Source organism: Sebastes fasciatus, chromosome 1 (assembly GCF_043250625.1).
Source record: "Sebastes fasciatus isolate fSebFas1 chromosome 1, fSebFas1.pri, whole genome shotgun sequence".
Classification (NCBI taxonomy): domain Eukaryota; kingdom Metazoa; phylum Chordata; class Actinopteri; order Perciformes; family Sebastidae; genus Sebastes; species Sebastes fasciatus.
The window spans coordinates 27608164-27629283 of record NC_133795.1 but is presented as its reverse complement, the minus strand read 5'-3'; the positions used below and the strand labels follow the sequence as shown (position 1 = coordinate 27629283).

At 40.8% G+C, this 21120-nt stretch overlaps 2 protein-coding genes across 16 annotated transcripts in view; one reads left to right on the top strand and one right to left on the bottom strand.

The window, feature by feature from the left end:
- Positions 1-3980, top strand: part of slc12a5a (solute carrier family 12 member 5a) — a 173418-nt gene extending 169438 nt beyond the window's left edge. For all 5 annotated transcript variants that reach the window (XM_074641068.1, XM_074641058.1, XM_074641053.1 and 2 more), the window contains one exon: positions 585-3980. In XM_074641068.1, coding sequence (XP_074497169.1) covers positions 585-676 — 92 coding nt within the window. In that variant the 3' untranslated portion in view covers positions 677-3980. The remainder of the gene's footprint in view (positions 1-584) is intronic.
- A 3021-nt stretch (positions 3981-7001) lies between these two features.
- ncoa5 (nuclear receptor coactivator 5) lies at positions 7002-20909 on the bottom strand. Of its 11 annotated transcripts, none has more exons than XM_074641082.1 (12): positions 20781-20909; positions 18448-18508; positions 16164-16442; positions 15869-15976; positions 12468-12531; positions 10601-10870; positions 10393-10517; positions 9980-10136; positions 9625-9836; positions 9320-9524; positions 8897-8988; positions 7002-8026 (listed from the first exon to the last, which is right to left on the bottom strand). In XM_074641082.1, the coding sequence occupies exons 3-12, from the start codon at positions 16330-16332 to the stop codon at positions 7461-7463; spliced, it is 1968 nt and encodes a 655-aa protein (XP_074497183.1). In that variant the 5' UTR covers positions 16333-16442; positions 18448-18508; positions 20781-20909; the 3' UTR covers positions 7002-7460. The 11 variants fall into 11 exon arrangements, with proteins under 11 accessions (XP_074497183.1, XP_074497193.1, XP_074497202.1 ...); XM_074641092.1 differs by having other exon boundaries at positions 9625-9827; XM_074641101.1 differs by having other exon boundaries at positions 9980-10115.
- Between the last annotated feature and the right edge of the window lie 211 nt (positions 20910-21120).

Here is a 21120-nt window from a genome sequence, read left to right as displayed (position 1 = left end):
GTGGTGTGGAAAACAGTGAAACTTATAATGGTGCTCTACAGATACAATCAAAATCAGTTTAAGCAATAAATGGTAAGTTAATTGACTTGGCACTGTGCTTTGTTATCAGAGATTTTGTGCAAGATGGCAACGGAGGCAAATTACTAATTAGAATTTATTAACAGACAGAAGATGGACCTTTTTAAATAACATTTTCAGGTAATATTTGAGTTCAATTATCTTTAATTACACTTTTGGCACACTGCATTTTGATTCAGTCTCATAGTCACGTATTTCATAATTGGTTTTATATACTTAACTGTAACTGAAAAAAAACCTACTTGAATCAAAATGCAATGTGCCAAAAGAGTAGCCAGCCGGCATCTGACTTCTGTTGCTCCTAAAGTAGTGTTATTATGGTAAGGATGCCCTCTGAGTGAGGCGAAGGTCGGTATACCAAATACCACGGTTTTGCACTCGGCGGCTCACGGCACCAAAATCCGTTTAAGTTTTCGTTTCGTGGACCCAGTATCACAACTTGCAGTTTCTTATATATGTCTATATTGTAAGTGCTTCTTTTAGTTTCTTTAACACTTCTCTCCAAGACATGGAGTTCCTCGAGGTCCTCACTGACGGCCTCAACCGGGTCCTCCTGGTCCGCGGAGGCGGCCGCGAGGTCATCACTATCTACTCCTGAAAGAGCAGCCCCCTCCCCCGCTACCACTCTCCCCGACCCCTCCCTCAGCCCTGTTCCTGTGACACCTTTACTCCCGCACCATCATCAACGCTGCTTCATCGTTCTGTCGCTCTTACTGTTTATTTCTGTAAGATAGTCCTCTCACACCCAACCAATAGCCCAGCTCAGCTTCAGCACCTCTCCCTCAGCTCCATCCCCAGCAGACCGATGAGCAGTATCACATGCTCCGCTTACTACACCCCTTCATCGTAGTCCAGCAAGCTTCTATATCTATTGTCTGCTCTAGACTCATTTAGATTGCTATCTAGATTTGTTCTTATAGAGACTTTATTCTTCGCTTAGTCTGTAATCTACTGTAGTAACTCGCATTGAGATCGGACTCACTCGGTAAAGGAGGAGGTGGTGATGTTAGGGTGTGGGTTGTTAGCTGAGGTGTGAGCGCACATGCATGTCTGTGTCCGTCTTTGTTGAAATCTCTGCAGATTTCTTATTGTTTTGTCCTTTTTTTTCAAATACAAGTGTGGCATAGCAGCGGCTTCTGCTCCGAAAGAACGAGAGCCAGCTGAAATGAGCTCAGTGTTGGATTTGTCTGTTTAGTTCCCTCGCGGTGATCGGACACCTCCCGCAGCGCTCCAGCCTGTTGTCTTCGATGTGATTTATCTTTCAAAGGCAAAAAGACACTGCTACCCACGGTCAGGACCACCAGCTGGAAGGAGAATCAGAGTATGAACTGTGAAATTCACATTGGTATTCGAAGAAGATTGAAAAAGGCACGTGGATCAAAACCTGCAGTATTATCTTTAACCTGATCACTCCTCAGCATGGCGTCCTTATAACTGTGTGTTTTTACTGTTCGGTTACCGCCATCACTGTCTTTCTAACCCGTCCTCCGTTACAACTCATTTTCTTAGTGGCTGTTCATCCCCGTGGCCACTGTTAGTGCCAAAAAAAATACAACAAGGCTAGCTTAGTTTGTAGAGATTGACACGTAATTAAAACTGTGAATAGTGCGTTTCCTACCAGAAGGCTGGTGTAACAGCGGAGTGGGGAGACAGTACAAACACCCCGAGGAGATTATCATTGCCAGCACCCCTCGAACCCTCGTGTGGATCACTGTAAATAATGTACAAGCTCTGACGCGTTGTTCAGTATGAGTGTAGTATTTTTGTGACATACTAAAAAGCTTCTAGTGGAGAGAGAAAACGTTCCCTTCGCCGAGGAGGGACAGCTCAAAAAACCGCTGTTTTAAAAAAAATATTTATCTATTTATTTATTTATTTATTGGATGGCATAGGCTCCTGTCACTATGGTAACTGTCATTGTAACCTCGACAAGCACTGCACCTGCACTGTCCGCCACTGTGCAAAACAAGTGAAAACTTTGATGAATTCATCAAATTCATTAAGTTAAAAAAAAGTAAAAAACACTAAATGTTATTTTTTCATCTAGAGAACAAATAATGTATTTATGTTTATAGACAAAAGTTACACATATTGATGAAATAGTTGTGTCATTTTGATTGTCACTCAGATATATTGTTGTTTTTTTGCCTGATTTAGATACATTAAATGTGCCATATCAAAGTATTTTTCAAAGAGAAATAGTGAACAAAAAATTCTATTGATTGAATTGGAGAGAACAAAGTGTGCTTAAAAAACAAGCAGGAGAAATAAGGTGTCGACATGAAACTAGTACTGGTAATGACACTGTAGTTGGAAAGTCGCCCTATAGATCATAAAAGAATAGATGTTCGGATTTGAAGTATATCGGCTCTTACTGAGGTGAGACTTTGAACATCTATCAATTGTTTATTTATGGGGTCAAGTCTAAATAAACCGAGAGGACAAATGGCTCCTATAGCTGGGAAACGTCCACCAGGCTGAACTCTATGCAGTAGACTCTCCAGTGAGATTTTCTATCCTCTAGATTGGTTAAGATTTGAGCCACACATGTCCCCGACTGAATGACTTGTGAGCGAAATCATATTTAGGTTTAAAAAAAAGTGCATCTTGGAAGGAATGTGCAATAGTTGAAATCCGGACTCATGTGATCATGTTATTTATTTTTTTACACATATATTTTGTATATGTAGATTTCGTAAGTCTTTAAAAAAAAAAAAAGAATCCAGAATCATCTCACTCTGACCAAGGACAGCTGTCACTTTACTTTATTTGTTTCTTTTCTCAAAAGAAACTGTTTTTGGTCATTTGCACTTGTAGTAGAAATATGAATATAAATAAATACGTATATATAAAACAGTATATACAATATAGGGGAGCAAAAACAAAATTAGTTTCTAGAAGTATTTACAAACAGTATTAAATGTTTTTAGTGTTGCCTGAATGTCGGACCATATGTTGTGAATGCTGCTAGTATCTATAGATTTATTTGTATTGTAAATAGAGACAAGTAAAGCAACATTAAAGATCAAGTGAAAAAGGGTATAGACATACATATCAGTGGTGGTGGTTGTTTAACTAGACGAGGCTGTACCTGTAAACATTTGGCCTGAGATCTCTGGACAGGGTTAGCTTTCTGTTTTATTAGAAAACTATACTGAATACCTTGATGCAATATTACAACTGAGGGCAAAATCCTCCACCCTTTTATTCTCTTTTTTAAAAAAAAAGAATAGAAACGCTCTCTTGATTATAACATCTCTAATCCCTTAAGTAAAGTGAACCAATTTTAACCTAACAAGATTAATTTATTTAAAGAAACTTATAAGAATCACCAAAATGTATTTAAATATGAATATTTATCTGCTAAACGTTACTGTTTGCAAATTTTTAACACACCTACCTTTGACACCTGTGATACTTAAGAAAGCAGCCACTCCTAGTTTTCAAAGATTTTAGGGTGCCAAGTCATGAAGATTTCCTTTACTATGCTTGTCACACTTAACTCTGACAACGGGGGTCGTTTAAAACGCTCACGTCCGTTTTTGAAGAACGCGGCTATTTTGGGATTGTCTCCTTCAACATTGCCTGCATCAACTGAGCCTTTTAAATTTATTCAGAAGAAAAGATATCTGACGTTTATTGGAGAAGTTTATCGGAAATGAATTTATTTATCGAATTATAAATGTTTTATAATTGCTGTTTGCATGGAACTATGTGGCAATATTTGTTTTAGTGGTTTCTATAGTGATGACTTAACATGTTTGAGGTGCAGAGTGGGGGTCAAATTGTCGAATGTTCTCATTGAGTTACAGATTTCCGAGAACTCTGGAGTGTTCGCCGCTCAGCCGGGCGACACGGCTCGACCTTGAAAACAAGTCTTTTGCAAAAAAAAATAAGAAAAAGTATGAGTTCACTATATTGTTACTTGTTATATTTCAATCTTGCTCAAATAGTCTTATGTAACGTAATAGGAGATTTTTGAGTTTGCGAATGGATGGGCCTCAGAAGTGGTCATTTCACCTTTGTAAATATATATCACTCAAGTCAGAGACACTGCAACCTACAAGTGTTGTCTTTTGTTGTACACTGTTCTATCACTGTGGACAAAGTCTTAGAGTTTTGTAACGATTATGTGCAATATTGTTCTCACATTAGTACTTTTTTCATTCTGTCACGGTTATGTTTCTTTTCTATAAACAAACTGGAGGTGTCACTTATTTCATCAGCATGTTCGTCACCAGGTCTTACAGACGATAAAGATCTACAGTGTTCAACCCAAACGTGGCTGAGACAGCAAAGCACTTTAACACTGAGGGTACTCTGTGACAGGATCAGTCTGCAGGAGTGGGAGTGTACTGACTCGATCCCACAGTGACCTCTGGTGGCACACGAGTGTATTACAGCCAGCCGTGGAGGTCTGACAGCTCAGACTATAAAATAGGATTTAATTCCCATCATCTTGCAGCAGTTTAAAACTGCAATAACGCAGAAACCTACCTGCTGATTTTGTTTACATCGTTCAGCATTTTTTTCTTCTAGCATGCATCACATTTTTTTCCTTTTCTCTTGCCAAACTTCTTTAAAAAAAAAAAAAAGAATAGTAACTGTTCAATTTATAGTGCTTGTCACTCAATCTGTGAGGTCAGCCTTCCCAGAATCCCTCCTCCACCTCTCCCTGTCCTCACCCCATCTACCCTAAACCCCCCGGCCTCCCCCATCCCAGCCACTAAATCCACCCCAGCTCTGTATTTTAAATGTGATTGCAGTATAATTCTGAAAAATGATCAAAGAATATAAAACTCGCGCTTCCAATTCTGGCACCGGCTCTGCTTGGGCGACGCGAGAGATAGTCCACTTAGAAAACCAGCACGTCCCCCTCTCCCCACAGCTGATCCATGATTTAGATCAGATCCTTTCGCCTGCACAACTGTAGCATGAGACAAACTTGCCGGTGATCATTACCCAGTCTCCATCCTTAAATGGATATTAAGGGCTCTGAAACACATCTGTTACCGGGTTGAGGACGCTGTCCTGTTAAAGACACCAACAGAGAAAATACAAAAAAAAAACAAGTCCCAGATTCTGGCAGAGGGCACACCACACACACACACACCGTCTGTAGCTGAGATAACATCTTACCCTTCAGTATATATATATTGTCACAGAAGCATCAGACAGACGTGCCTGATGTCGGAGGTTAAAGCTGCACTTAACATTTCACACAGTCGACCTCTCTGGGAGCTAAAGAGAAGAACTCGAGTGGCTATTCACGCAGTGCAAGCAGAGCCAGGTCCCAGTCATGTTGTGTATCTCAGTGCATGCATGCAATTACCCTGAACAAGGTGTATTGAAAATATATTGGGTGTTTGTGGTATAAAAGTATTTTTGTTTATATCAGAAACTTTTCTTTTAGTAGTATGAATTTTTTTTTTCTCTTTCCTTAGGACTGGCCAATCATTGTATCCAAGATGAATATTATTATTATTATTATTATTATTATTATAGTACAAGATTCTATTTTTTATGGTAGATTAAGGTCTTCTCATTGTGTCAAATATTATCTGCAGATAAACTGATTACCAAAGTATATTTCAGTTAACTACATAAATGATGGTGTGCAAATGTGTGCTCCAGTGACTTAAACACAGGACAAGTAAAGTAAATACTGTTTACTTTCTAAAAAAAAATGTGTAACAATTATCAGTTTAAAAGAAAGCATGGTTTCAATAGGGTAAACCCTTGAATGTGCCAAAGTAGTAGAGGAGACACCTGCAAATCCACAGCCTGTCCAAAACTGTACATTTTACCCACTTTTCAGTAAATATCTGGTTATATTCAGTGTATTAAGTATAAAAATTGTCGACATTCAGACGACCTTTAAAGAAAAAGTTTGACATTTTGGCGAATGTGCTTTGTTGAGAGTCGGCACAAAGAAGCGGGGTTAACAGCTAGCCAGGGTCTGCTCAACGGTAACAACGTCCACCTACCAGCATCTCTAAAGCTCATTTATTAACAACTTCTATCTGGTTTATTCGTACAAAAACAAGATTAAAAATGATAAAAGGCTGTTTTACGGACTAGCCTATTTCTTGGCTTGTAGCCAGCAGAGATTCCAGGAGGTCCCGACCAAGATATAGTCCGGTACATAACCCCTCATAAAACAGCAATTTATCCATGTCAGTTTTTGTACGTCTTAAACAAATGTGTTAATTATTGAGCTTTAGAGGTGTCGGTAGCAGATTGTGTTATCTCTGGACAGAGCCAGGCTCACCGTTTCAACCCGGTATCGAGTCTTTGTGCTAAACTAAGTAAGCAGGCTGCTGGTGCTTTTAACACTTTGAATTTTAAAATACAGTATTTAATTTAATACGCAGTACCTCCCTCCGGAGGAACTGTCTCACTATCCGGGTTTGTTTTTAATTCACTGGAGTCGTGGGAAACGTTTTGTATGGATGCTTGACCAAATGTAATGGATGTAGGTATAGATGATATATACAGCATACACACAAAGACACACCTGTATCAAATTTCAGTAGTATGAAAATGTTTTTTTCATTCCGAAACCGTTCATTACTCCTTGATACTGTACCTAGTCTTATGGTAAAGCCGTAGTGTGTTCCTTTCAGTTCTGTGGGAGTGTGTAGTATGTGTGTACATGTGCACTTGTAACTGCTGGGGGCGGGGGTGGGAGGGGGCTACGTGTAAATAAATCAAATACAGTTAGTGTGGAGGTGTTTTTTTTGTGTCAGTGTAAGTTAAATATTCTAAAATTTAAAAAAAAGAACGTATTATTCTCTATTGTGTTTCATGGTACATTAAAAAAAGGAAAAAAGTAGTTTTATCTTACATTTCAAATGCTTATATCTCTATGGCTTCTGGCGATACCCGTTCCATTTTATAGATTTGTCAGCACAAAATGCAATAAACCAATACCATTTTATTACAGCAATTGTGTCTCGAGTTTTTAATCATGTCTTGTTGACAAAATGAAAATGTTACAAATTAAAAATACACTGCAAAACTATAAACCACATAATGGATCATGGTTGGAAAAAGAACTAAAGAGTCTGTAAACCAAAACATACTGTACTTTACACATGCAGCTTCGACCTCATGTGACTGAATAAGAATTGAAAATACAGACACATTAGGTTGTCTGGACAAGTCATCAAATTAAACTTCATAACAATTTAATCAACTGAACACAATACTAAGAATTAAAAAAAAGATAAAATCTTTTACAAAACATCCAACCATACAGTCTACCCTACCTATACACAGCTGGTCAAGTCACTGCACAGAGAGTTAATGTGGAGTTCTACTTGTGTCACAGGGAGAGGTGGACCTCACGTTAGGAGAAGAAAGTAATTCACTACATGCCCTCAGTAATGTCGGGGATACATGGACATAGGCGGGACCTGGCCCATGCCGGGGGGGGCGGACCTGGGGGGCGGCTGCTGAGGGGCGCCGGGGCCCACCAGGTGGTTGAGAGACGGTCCGCTCTGAATGAGGGTGTCCAGCGCTTTCTGTACACTCGGGTTGTCAAAATTGATACCTGCGGAGGTGGGGGGTCTTTGACCACCCGGTGCGACCTGCATGCGGCTCGGTGGGGCGCCGTAACCCAGGGGTGCGCCCGGAGAAAGGCCGGGCATGGGCGGGCGGGGCGGGTTCTGGGAAGGCGGTGGGCCGAGGGAGCCGTAGGCCTTCGCCTGGGGGGCGGAGGAGGGCAGGCCAACGGAGCCCGCTGGCGTCCCGCTGCCGCTGTTGAACAGGCTGAGGATTTTAGCTTGCAGCTCCTGCTGATGGCTGGGGTTAGCGGAGGCGCCGGAAGCAGCCGATAGGCCGAGGTGGCTGGACTGCGGGGCGGGGAGAGCAGAATGGGACGGAGGAGGCAGTCCTGCGGCTGAGGGAGGAACGTCGTGGTGCACGGCTGCAGGAGCTGCAGCAGCTGTAACGGGGAAGATTCAGTTAGAATGGTAAACAGACACAGCTCTTTCCTTTTTCTACAGAGAAAAGTGGAGCAATAATTAAATTATAATTATAACATAGGAGAACATTTATAGGTCAAAGTTCACATTTTTTAATTTTAGTAGGACACTCACATCCACTTTGAATATGTTTTTGGTTGCTGTAATTGTTCCTGCTCACCATACTGACAGAGAAAAAAATCTCTTTTTACACAATTCAAATATAGAGATGTGTTCATTCTGTATAAAAATGCATTATGAAGTTGAGCTGTTTCACCAATCCGAGAAAGAGAAATTAAATAGGTATCTTCCAAATTTAGCTGCATTGGAGGGATAGTGACACAAAGACGACATTACAAACCAAAGACTTCTACAAGACGGCCCATTTGATTTGTCTAACTCAGACTTATATTAACCTCAACTTTGGAATAACGACACTGGACTTTTCACTTCACTTCATCACTTACACTGAAATTCCTTTGGAAGGATCTCTTCAGGGCCAGTATGGACCGGATGAATGATTAAAGTATATTACTTGTTGTGTTCCTACATCCCTTATGGAGCTCTGAGACCAGCCACTGGCTCACCTGAGCCTGGTTGCCTCTGAACAGCACAGGTGAGCCCAATCTGAACCCTCAATCAGTGCTTCTATAAGTAGGAGGGGAGGAGAAGAACATTCCTCTGTTTGATACGATACCTATATCTCCTGCCTTCATCGAGTGTGTCATCTAATGGGAGTTGTTCTTCACGCCTCTGTGTTACTTTATGACTCAACTCCCATGCACTGGAGTATTGTTTGTGCTGCGGTATTGCCTGACTTTGCTTTAAAATCCAAAATTTTTTCCTCTTACCTGTAAGAGGGTCTGCAGCGCTTCGTAGCAGCCGGTCTCTTTTGTCCTTCAGGTAGGCGATGAGACCTTCCATTTCCTCTGGGGTCACAAATCTACCGGCAACCACACAAGAAAAAAAAACATTATTTCAAGTGTGGAGATTTTTAAAACGATGCATGAGAAACTGAGGGTGGACAAACTGAAATGCAAAGTTTTACAACATGGAAACCGTTAATAAGGGATCAACAGAAACTTACATCACATATTACATTCTCTACAGCTCTAAACTGGTTCTCTCTACAATATCCAGAGCATTAATATAGCAGCCTTTTAGTACATGTGAGTGCACCCCACTGGCTAGCTCATGGCCACCAAATAGAAATGCTCCGAATATCGACTCTAGCACCTTTTTAAAGACAAGTCTGAAGATGTTAAACCAGGTACCTGTTTTCAGACAGCAGTGTGATGGAGGTGAGCACCGAGATGGGGTGGCTCTCTCGGTCAGGCTCCCTGACTAACACGTCGTCCGCCATCTTGGCCGCCTTTCTGGCAATCTCCTCACGTTCTTTTTCACGGTTTTCCACTTTGTAGGTGTCATAATTGTGGGCGACCAGCATCATGGCGTCCTGCATCGGCATGTTTCGATGCTCTGCGGTGATTAAAAGACATAGCGAATGTTAGCAAGTAACACGGAGGGACCAAAGTGACCCCCACCAACCCAACAGGTGCGTACGGTCGTCCTGCGTTACCTTGCGGTGTGCCGAACAAGATGTTGACAGTGCAGGACCGGTGGACCTGGTGCTGCTGGGTAATGATGATGGCAAAGGGAGTGCGGGCTCTGCCTACATCCTCCAGTGCCTGGGTTAGTGACACTTCCGTGTTGAGGAAGATCAGATCCACCACCATGCCCAAATCACGAACCTTCCGCCCGACCGTCTCCGCATACTCCCTACTGTTGTAGCAGCACAAGTACACAGAGGCAGACACACACACACAAACAGGAGAGATATGAAATAAAAGTACATGTACTGGTCCAACATTTAAAGAGACATTTTCTAGTCCACGGTTTGCGTGTCCCGTAGAGAACAGAGAGAGTGGACATACTTTTGTGCCTTGTTGACGACAATCACAGAGCAGTCGACGGGACGGTCGGTGTCGTAGCGCCGCTGGAGTTCTTCATAGTACTGTCGATACAGGTCGTTACGCCGACGCTCCTCTGGTCGAGCACGATCATCTACTCCTGAGGAGAGGTTGGAGGCCGCTGGAAAATTAAATGTCAGTGATAAAGCCTTTATCAGGTAATTACTGGTCTCTCCTCACATCTGGACAACTAAGCTGGAAAAATTTACGCGTTTTTATATTCAAAACAATCAGGCAAAACCAATCTATCCAAGAAAACACTAAAAAGATATAATTTTACAAATGAACACAATATTACTCTAAGCTGGTTACGTACTTACATCAACTAAAGAGTAACTAAACAATCTAATTTGGCCTGTACACTGCAGGACACTTACCCTCTGGCTCACGGCGTCCGTTCCAGGGATCTCTGTAAGGGTCCCTGCTGTAGGGTTCATCCTTCCTCCGGTAATAGTCTTCTGCACCGCTGCCACTGCGGTAGAATCGGTCATAGTCCTCTCGGCTGTACGGAAACATTTCAGGTTAAGACACAAATGCAACCGCTGAACGCTGGACTTCCAACTAATGAACGTGAGTGTCAGTCACCTGTATGGAGTATCCCGCGATTCTGGTCCTCTGGGGTCTTTGTCTCTGGTCTCCGAGCTACGGTATCGGTAATCGTTGTCACGAGAGCTGCCGCTCGGCCTCGACTCTCTTCCCGCGTCCCTCCCGTCACGGCTGTCCCGAGACTCCCGGGCTTCACGGCTGTCGCGAGGAGAACGCCCGTCACGACTGTCCCGAGACTCGCGCCCGTAAACGGGTGAGCGTGACCGAGGTCGGGGCTCTTTGCTGTCCCCATAGCTGGAATACGGAGCCCTGAGAGAAAAGATGTCAATTAGTGCAAGGACGGTTTAGGCTGCCTATGAAATACTACAAAGGGTAACTTCTGTCCAACGACTGGTGTGGACAGGCCTACAGTTGGTATTTCATATTTAAATTAATCTGTATTTATTCAATATGAAATAGATGGAACATGTTTATTTCGCACAACCGAAGCAGAGAGAAAACAAAGCAGTTATCGTGTTCGCGAAGGGAACTAGAACAAATTCAATCCAGGAGGTGATCTCGGAAAGCGTCCTTTCAACGACGATTTGAAAATGTCCAGCGATTCGTGTACGCAACGATATCGATTCGTCGACCATTTGAGGCTCATTGACACAAGTACCAAGGCTGTTTAACCTTTTTGAACACGGTGGTTTATTTGGAGCATTTAGCACAATTAGCATGTGATGATCTGCATTTTGTTCCTTCAGCAAGCCACATTCCCATGCTGCAAGTACGGGGTTACGAAAATGCCAAAAAGAAATAAAATATGCACGTTTGCTTGAAATTTTCTCTAGAAAATGGAACTGATATAGAACATTAGAGGTCTGGTACAAGTTATTAATCTCACCTTTGACATTTTTTGAATACATTCTAGATGGAGAATATTCTAAATTGCATAGAAATGTCACCACTCTAAGCAAACAGTTTGACTAGAGTTGCTAAACAGGTTTAGTGAAGGTGTGGTGTTAAGTGCCATTTGAACTTTTCATGTCAAGACAAGGTGGACGGGTGCTCACTCTTCTGAGGATACTCTCCCATAACTGTTTGCTCTAGCAGAATTTAAACCAAGACAATGGTTTAAATAGTTTCAGGTGTTGCACAACCGTTTCACTTCCGTCAGGTTCTCTTGGAAGGGTCTTTTTCCTAAATCCTCAATTTGTCTTCACTTCTTCAACATTTATTTGCTTCTTGTCACAATATGGAAGTTGAATTAATTTCCATGACGCTCAACTCAAGTGAGGTGCAAAAAGTAGGTTTCAAATTTAAAAGAAAAAAACAAACCAATAGATTCATTTGACCTCATTTTCCTTGAGAGTATTGTTCTCTAATACTGTGATCTTGTGAATGCCCAACCCCATACCTCCCTGAAATAAACTTCTCAATGATGTGTGGATGTTTTGTGGCATGAACTGAATCATGTTGTGGACGAGTGTTGTCAAAGAGTCTGTTCCTCAGACTAAATACAGTTTCCATGAACACACCTAATTAGTTAAAAGGTCATGTTGTAGGACATGAACCTGCTAAACAGATCTGGGGCAGGGTGGGACTGGCATTACGTTCCCTTCAGCTGGAAAGTTGCGTATTGTAGCTATAAGATGAACAAAACCACACTAAGAACACAAGCGTTTGAGACAAAGACACTTTAAATAACATTCATATGGCTATTTTCTTTATTTCAACACATCTGGAAATTCTAATTTAAGGTGAAATATTAGTCCCATGAACCATCACGAACCCATCTTCCATTAAGCGGACTTCACCACTGGTGGAAATGACAGTTGAGGAAAATGTTAGACGCTTTTGTTTTTGTTTTACCGGCACCTCAGAGGTGATTGTAGTTCGTTACACCCATTTCGCGTTACTTTACCTTCGTGGAGGGCTCTGCTGGGATTGAGGTTTAGGTTGCCGTCGCTCCACTGCCATATTTACATCTGAAAATAAATCAATCCAAACGTTGAACACAACAGTGACATGTTAATCAGCTCATCTTTTCACGCAGAATGGAGTGGCCGCGTCAATACTTCCACGATCCAAAATGAAATGAGCTCCAATATCCAAGCTTGAGAATCCAAACTGGACGAGTCAAAATGCAGCAAATCGAGGTGCCAAATCTGTCGAATTGAGTTTAAGATGAACAAGAAATGAATCGGCTAAAACACGGAGCAACGTTTGAACGTGTAAATTAGAAAATTTTGCCTTCAGACACTCCTTCGGTGCTCGGACTTTCGTGACACATTTAAATCCACGGTGAAGAAAATTCCGACAGTGTTGCAAATAAAACAAGAGATTTCAGAGATTCAGGCTTTGCCAGAATTTAATAATGCACTTGTTTATTTGCTTTGTATATCAATAATGTAACAGGTCTACAAAAAGAAAGGGTTATGTAGAAAAATCTTCATTTTGAGGAGTTGTAGGTCAAATCATACAACAAAGGGTGCTCCGATCGATCGGCCACCAATCAGACAATATTCCTTCTAAATAAACTGGGGGGAAAAATTCGGAAACTTGTGTTTGGTGGATTATTTCTCTGTTGTTACAATGCTAATTGGCATTGTATTTTACATCGTTGGAAAGCCTGTTTATTTACCTTCACAATGATGTCCAACTTGTAAGGATCATGCATTTGTGGAATGAGCAGCACAGCTGATTATGTGGGTAGCGCCCAAGAAAAATGTGCTAAAATGCTCTGCCAATGGTAAACAGTGTATTCTCATAAGGCTACCAAGAAGCCTGCAATGACTGCCCTTCACCGTCAGGCCCGTTGGCGCTGGTGTCGACAACACAGACAATGGAACCTGAACATGTGGGGGAATGTCATGTTCAGTGATGAGTCCAGGTTTTGTCTGCGAAAGTTGGATGGCAGGGTCAAAGTATGGAGACGACGCGGGAAAACGCTATGCTGATTGTTGCACCGATGGAGTAACAGCTTTTGGTGGGGGCAGGGTCATGGTGTGGGGCGGCATCTCCCTCACTGGCAAAACAAGGCTCGTCATCATTGAAGGCCATCTCAATGCAGGGAGATATCTGGATGAGATTCTGCAGCCAGTGGCGATCCCATATCTCCACAATCTGGCACCCAACTTCATCCTCCAAGATGACAACGCTCACCCCCACAGAGCCAGGGTTATCACAGACTACCTCCACAATGTGGGAGTAGAGAGAATGGAACGGCCTGCCAAGAGTCCAGACCTCAACCCAATTCAACACTTGTGGGATCAGCTTGGGCGTGCTGTACGTGTTAGAGTGACCGACACAACCACGCTGGCTGACCTGCAACGAATCCTGGTTGAGGAATGGAACGCCATCCCACAGCAACGTGTGATCAGGTTGGTGACCAGCATGAGGAGAAGGTGCCAGGCTGTTGTGGCTACGTATGGATCTTCCACCGCTACTGAGGCTCCTGACGGTGTATTAAATGAATAAAGTGTAAAATTGCCAATATGTCTTGTTTGTTCCTTGTTACTGATAGAGAGTTCAATCATCCAATCCACCAAACAACTCAAAACAAGAGTCAATACCAACAGGAGAATACACTCAAATTTGTCTTGGGCGCTACCCACATAATCAGCTGTGCTGCTCATCCCACAAATGCATGATCCTTGGACATCATTGTGAAGGTAAATAAACAGGCTTTCCAACGATTTAAAGTACAATGCCAATTAGCATTGCAACAACAGAGAAATAATCCACCAAACAAGTTTCCGAACTTTTTTCCCCCCAGTATAGTTTGATTTGAAGGCCAATCGGATGATGCAAAACACGCCTGACAATTTCTCTACGTGTCGCTAAAATGGCTTCACTGGAGTTGTGAATTGTGTCTCTAAAGCCACTTTTACACAGCCTAGTCAAGGTGAGACTGTTGCACCGTTTTTTCGCCTCACTGTTCAATATTTAAAAGGGTGGGGGGGTTGGGGAGCATTGTTGTAGTGGAGGTAGTCACCGAGCCGAATCAACGTCTTTGTAAAAGGGACAGCAGGTATGGCGGGACGACACGCACACGCACTAGACGCCAACGCTGTTGTGTTACACATCACGCCAGCATGCTATCTAAAATCACAACCGAGGCGGCATTATGCCAGCTTTGTAATGAAGCGTCTTTACAACAGTATTGCGGGATATCTGTATATAAGGGGTTATGAGTGAGAGTTTAAATTTGAATACTTAATATACAATGTTGTTAAGAATAGTTAAATAAATAATGCTACATGATTAATAGAAGGCTTCAAATAAACCTTGTGGATCAGTATCGTGCGATACAACTTCCAGCCCCATAAATCCCGATCAGAGCACCCTTATATACAACCTACACTCAATGAGATCATCATTGTGACGGGCATTTCATTTAATGCAACTAGGGCTGGGCAATACGGCCAAAATCTTCTATCACGATATAGCATGTTTTCTAGTAATTCAATAAATAAATAGTCTATATGAAATAATCACATGGTAAAGACTAGTTTTGTGTGATGAAATACTAAATTGAAGAGTATTTTCTCAATTAACAAACTTTATTTCAAAACAAAAATAAACTGTTTCAAGTGAAATTAGAGGAAAAAAATGAATAAATATTTCCATCTTATGTTTACGTGCATGCTCAAATACAGAGTAATCAGATTGAGACAATAGTTTGATTTAACTACATTGGGGTATTCCCATAAGCACAACTCTTATCAAGTCAGGTTTTCTGAGAAATTTGAGTTAGTATGTGCTTGTTATTACCAATCAAGATGAGGCGACGTAATTGTGTATCATGATATCGATATGATTTCATCACGATACGATTCCATTGAAAGACGATATTGAATTATCGCTCAGCCCTAGAAGCAACATATCACACCATTAAAATGTTTAAAATAACAGATTGTTTAAGCCCTTAAATTATTCTTTAATAAATAAAAGAAGGATCTCTCCAGCTTTCATTCACAACCTTTAACCACAGAAGGACATTTGTAAGTGTTAATCCTTAAATGCATATTTGTTACTTTGTCTTTGCGGGCATATTTTTTTAATCACCAAATCCACAAAAACGGATTATCTTCAGGATTAACACTTAAACCATCATGCCCTATCATCAAAAGGTATTCACACTCACACACACACACACACACACACACACACACACACACACAAACAAACACAAAAAACAAAAGAAAAACGTAACCTTTCATTAACTTTGATTCATTTAACTTGTTTTTCTTGCTCATTGTACACAAATAAAAAGCTATCCTCTTTAGCCAGACAATCACACCCACTGCAGTTAAGGCTTACCTATTTTATAACCTTTATATATTCGACCCTTTTGGGCCGCCTTTGCAGCTTCGGCTTCCTCAACACGTTCAAATTGTACAAATCCAAACCCACGAAACATGGACACGCCTGGAAGAGGAACATTTTAAGTGGTACACACTTATGATCATTTTGAAGAACATTTTGGATACCTACCCATTTACCCACTTTAAAAAATTATCAGTGAGGACATCATTACGAATTTGACATGCTTGCAATTCATGAAAAAATATGGCGCTTGATGCGACTACACATGATTGTATTGTGTTTTACTGACCGATAATCTTCCCGTACTGGCTGAACAGCTCTTCCAAATCCTTCTTTGACATGTCGGAGGTCGGCAAATTCCCAACAAAAATCCGTCTCTCCAAATCTCTCGGATCGTTACTGCTGCAGGAGCGTGAAAAACGCCCTGGCGACGGGCTGTGGCTTCTTCGGCGAGACATGATGTCACGATCCAAAAGGGTTTATTGGTTTCTTTCTTCGTGCGTCTCAAATGCTTGAAAAAGTTTGGTTTTGTTCGCGAATCGGCGTCTTTAAATTGTCGTCCAGAATCCTGAAACATGTCAGTGAGTTAAGAGATGAAATTCCTTGGAAGGATGAAAAGTTTTAGCAGAGCAAATGTTGCAAGATCAAAATCACATCAAAGTTCAGACAATGGAAATGTTGTGGCAAATTCGTTTTCAAATGCAGCAAATATTCAAATTTGAAACAAATCGCGCCGGTTAATCGCAAATTCTTCCGAAACCTCAGGTTAAAATTTTTTTTTTAATATATCCTGCATTTCTCTGGTGCTCACCGGCACAGCAGGATATTATATTACTAGATTTAATGCTGCACTGGACCTTTATGTAGCTTGCCTTGAATTATGGCACGAAGAACAGCAGTAAAACATTAGTGTGTTATTAATGCTGAGCATATTAGCAACTGTAAATGTGACATGTGAATTCGGTGATGAAATGAACTGGTGATGTGCAGAGATGTGAAAGCGTTTTGTAAGTAGCCCTTGGCATTGTGGTTTGGCAAGGTGGTACCGCAAGTGAGCCGTTCCTACACCTGATCGGACAAATGTGGAGTAGCTGAGATTTCAAATCTTGTAGTGAAAAAGAGCATGAAAGATGTCGTCTGGCGTTATAAAGCTAGAGGTGTGAGGCAATGTGTTGGAGAAACTGAGGCCTGAAGTGATTTTCATTATAAAGAACTTTGTCCTGGGAGGAGTAGGAAGGTATATTACTGTAGAAATGGCACCCCGGTAGAGACTGCCATCATAAATTGGCCACATCATTTGTTCCAGTGGAGAGTAGATTTAACAATGACATTTCATAAAATGCAAAATGACTCTGCATGTTAAACCAGTGAGCATACGCTTCCATCTCATGCTAAAATGAGCCATGTAAACACATGGGACCCGTCGATAATGGTGGATACACATTTCCCGGTAGCAGCCAACATTTCACGCAAAACGAAAATCGCAACGTTATACTGCAGTTGTGAAAGTGGAGCAAATGTTACCGATACCCACAGTGGGTAAACTGTAAAGTGTGATGAACTGTTATGAAACTCTTAAAAGTGGACTTAGGCAATACATTTTGGCAATTTTGACTCAGACATTCAAAATGTTCGCTGATATAGAGACCCAATGAGTAGGATTTGTCGGTTGCAGTTTGTAAAAACAACATTCAAAGTTGGCCCCTCCTTCCAGGCTCAGCGAGAGTTACGGTGCTCGCCAGCGGGTGATGGCAAAACCCAGATTCACTCTCGTTTTGGAACAAGCTTTCTTGGCGTTTCGCCTTGCTATATTTCCGTAGCTTCCTCTTGGATGCATGCTTACAATCTGGCACCTGGTCGCTATGGTTTTGTAGGGGTTGACGCCCAGAATCGTCCCAAACACAGCAAAATGAAAAGAAAAAATACAGGCAGATGGCTGCAGGGTCTCTGAAGATACGGACACCACCACACACTTCTAGTGGGTCACAAGTGATGATTGAGAGGGATTATTTTTGTATGAGCCCATACATTGTTTTTTAGGAAAATCCTACTCATTGTGCCTTGAAGTTTAGGGTCACATCACTCATCCCACCTTTGTGTCTTTGTAGAATTGTTACGCTGTGTAGCTGATAGTTTTTGGGAAGAAAAATATTCCCCATTGGGTCTGTATGGTTTCACTAAATAGCAGTGAAGACAACTCTCAAAAAGCGTTTCCTACAAATCGAAATGCAGCATTTGTTCAAATCATCCTCTTCTTTTGAAATGGTAAAAAGATCTTGAGGAAAATCGCATTGGTGAAATGAAATCGTGGGCGTACGATCACCTTGAAAATGCCAAAATACAAATGTTTTCTCTTGTTCAAAGAAACCAACGATCTTTAAAGTCTTCATGATAAGTTGATGTCTTTATGTGGCCAACATGGCACAACATGAGTTCAGCTTAAGAGAACCTCTAGATGTTTTCAGTCTCAAAACACACATAAGTTACAAAACTGAGACTCGAAAGTGAAATCATCTGTGTTATGGTTGGAGGTAATTTACATAATGCTTTTCAGGGAGCAGCCCTTTACATACCTTAACTTGATCCTGGATGCCCTGGATTCTGTGTCCACATAATTCAAAAACGCCCAAGTGTCTGAAAAGGAGAAAAAATAAATCAATAACCACTTCACACAGTTTAGGAAATAAATCACATCAAATACTCTAAGATGTCTGTAGTAGCTTCATACTGCCTCTTACTGTCTCCCTAAGCAACAACTGATAGGAACAAGTGTGATAGGAAGAAGTGTGAGTTATGTTCATTTAAAGTCAAGGGGGAGTTTTTGGAAAACCATAAATTAGTATTTATAATAAAACTCCGAACAGTGCTCTTATTTTTATACATAAAACAAAAAACAAATATCCATGTACACATCAATTCCAAATGTATGCATAGACATCATTTTTAGATATCAATGTACAATGGTTTAAATTTAACCCAAACATGCTAATCTATCAATCCATCCATCCAATAACTGACTGTTGTAATTTTGTATCCTCACAATAAGACTCCTCCTGGATTAGTGACCTTTTGTATTTCCACAATTTGTGATCTGCAAGTATATCAATCCTCAGGAATCAAGTGTAGTTATTACTTTGTATTTTTGGTAGGGGTGTAAGAAAATTTTTTAAATATTGAATATCGCGAGATTATGTTATGTGATACTGTATCGATTCTCACAAATGCTGTATTGATTTTAAATTAATAGTTTACATGCAAAGATTAACTCAGTCAATACTTTATTTCTTTTGCAAAGAGATGCGCCCTCTCAGTGTATGTGCCCTCTCAAAGTAGTGCTACGATGTTGGATGTTAGAGATTGTGATAAATGCAAATCCCACCGTTGTGATTGCATTAAAAAAGTAAAGTTTTTTTATGCATATGGTGGTGTGTTTATTTGTTTGTTTATTTGTTTTGCACAATTTAAGACTATACAACATAACAAAAAAAAATGAATAATATACAGAGCAGGAAGAGGCAAAAAAAAACACTGGGCTTATCTGAAGCCTCCACCCAGAGACAAGATTAATATAAAGAAATAATATGACTACATAATAGTGATAAACAATTGGGACAAGATATATATAATAACAATAACAATACAGTAAATATATTAAAAAAGACAAGTGAGTGTATGTGTGTTGCTTGGAAGTGAATGGTTAGTGTTTGTGAGGAGGATATTGATTTAAATATCTATAATGATTTCTGGGCAATCGTAACCAAACAACATTGTGAGTGGGAATAAATAAAAAACATAAAAACAGATACAGCGACTTTTGAAAACATTTGAGGGATGAACAGTTTAATGATAGATGTGAAAAGCTACTCCATAATTTGGTTCCCCTAAATCTTATCGAAAATTGACCTCTACTAGTGAGGAAGTTAGGAGGATGAAGATCTAGAGATTGACGCGCTGAGTAAGAATGGACCTGAGAATTTGTTTTAAAATAAGTCTTGAAATGCTCAGGAACATTCCCACCAGAAAGTATGTGTTCTTTAAGATAAGATAAGATAAGATATTCCTTTATTAGTCCCGCAGTGGGGAAATTTGCAGTGCACACAGTAAAAAAAAGAGCTAAACAAAGTGTAACATAATATGAACCATTTAAATAGAAGGCTGTATAAAAATAGGAGCAGTATATACAGTATTGACAATAAACAGACTATTAACAAAATTGCACAAGTGGAAAATGATATTGCACAGTGAGAATGAATGAATTAATTAATTAATGAATACTTTTAGTATTTTATACTATGACAGTTTTCTAATACCAATAAACAGCCCAACTTTGTGGCCACATGTAGCCGGAAGTTACGCCTAAATTAAAGCAAATAAACAGGTCTGCCGAGAAATCCAAACTGTAACTTTATTTCTGGGTATCTATAAATCAAAATGCATTTGTTGGCGAATTTGATAAACAGTATTTTGGCGCATTTTAAACAGTATTTGGTGTTTTTGTCTTTAACTGTGTGTGTGATCCCACGAGGGGGCATGCTGCTGCTCTCCGCGGGCAGGAGGAGCACCGCTCCGGCTGCTAGTGGAGAGCTGCTCACTACTACAGCACCGGGCTGAGATAATAACACATCACATCATGTAGCTAGCTGGGTGGTTCTATTTTCAAAACATTGTTTAACATCACTGCACTTCTGCACTGCCATACCTTCATGTGTTACCAGGTAACACGCTGGTTACCAGGTAACAGAGTGGTTACCATGTAGCAGGTAGCAACACGTAGCCAGCTCGGTAGCTGTTAGCATAGCTGCTAACGTAAAACCAAACGGCTCGCCTCGCAGTTACACAACAACGACACACGGAGGTTTAGGATTTCGCTGCACATCACAGAGCAGCAGAGCAAGTCTTTACTCACCTTCAACGTAAGATGTGTCTCTGTGTTTACAGACTTTTACGGCCACGCTCAGGAACGGGCGAGCTCTCACAAAGCCGCTTTTCTTGTTCTTCTTCTACTTTACGGCAGCTGGCTCTTCTTCTTCTTCTTCTACGGTCACAGCTGCTATTGAGGGTAGACATCGCCCCGTGCTGGTCACTGGTCAGATCTACTGCTGGTGTGAAACCGGGAGGATTCTTTATAGTGCTTCCTGTATTGTAATGTATTATATGTCATGTATTGTTGTTGTTTTTCTTTTTTTTCTTTATCTGGACATTGAGTCTGCAATAAAGTTTGATTTGAATTGGATACTATTTCATTT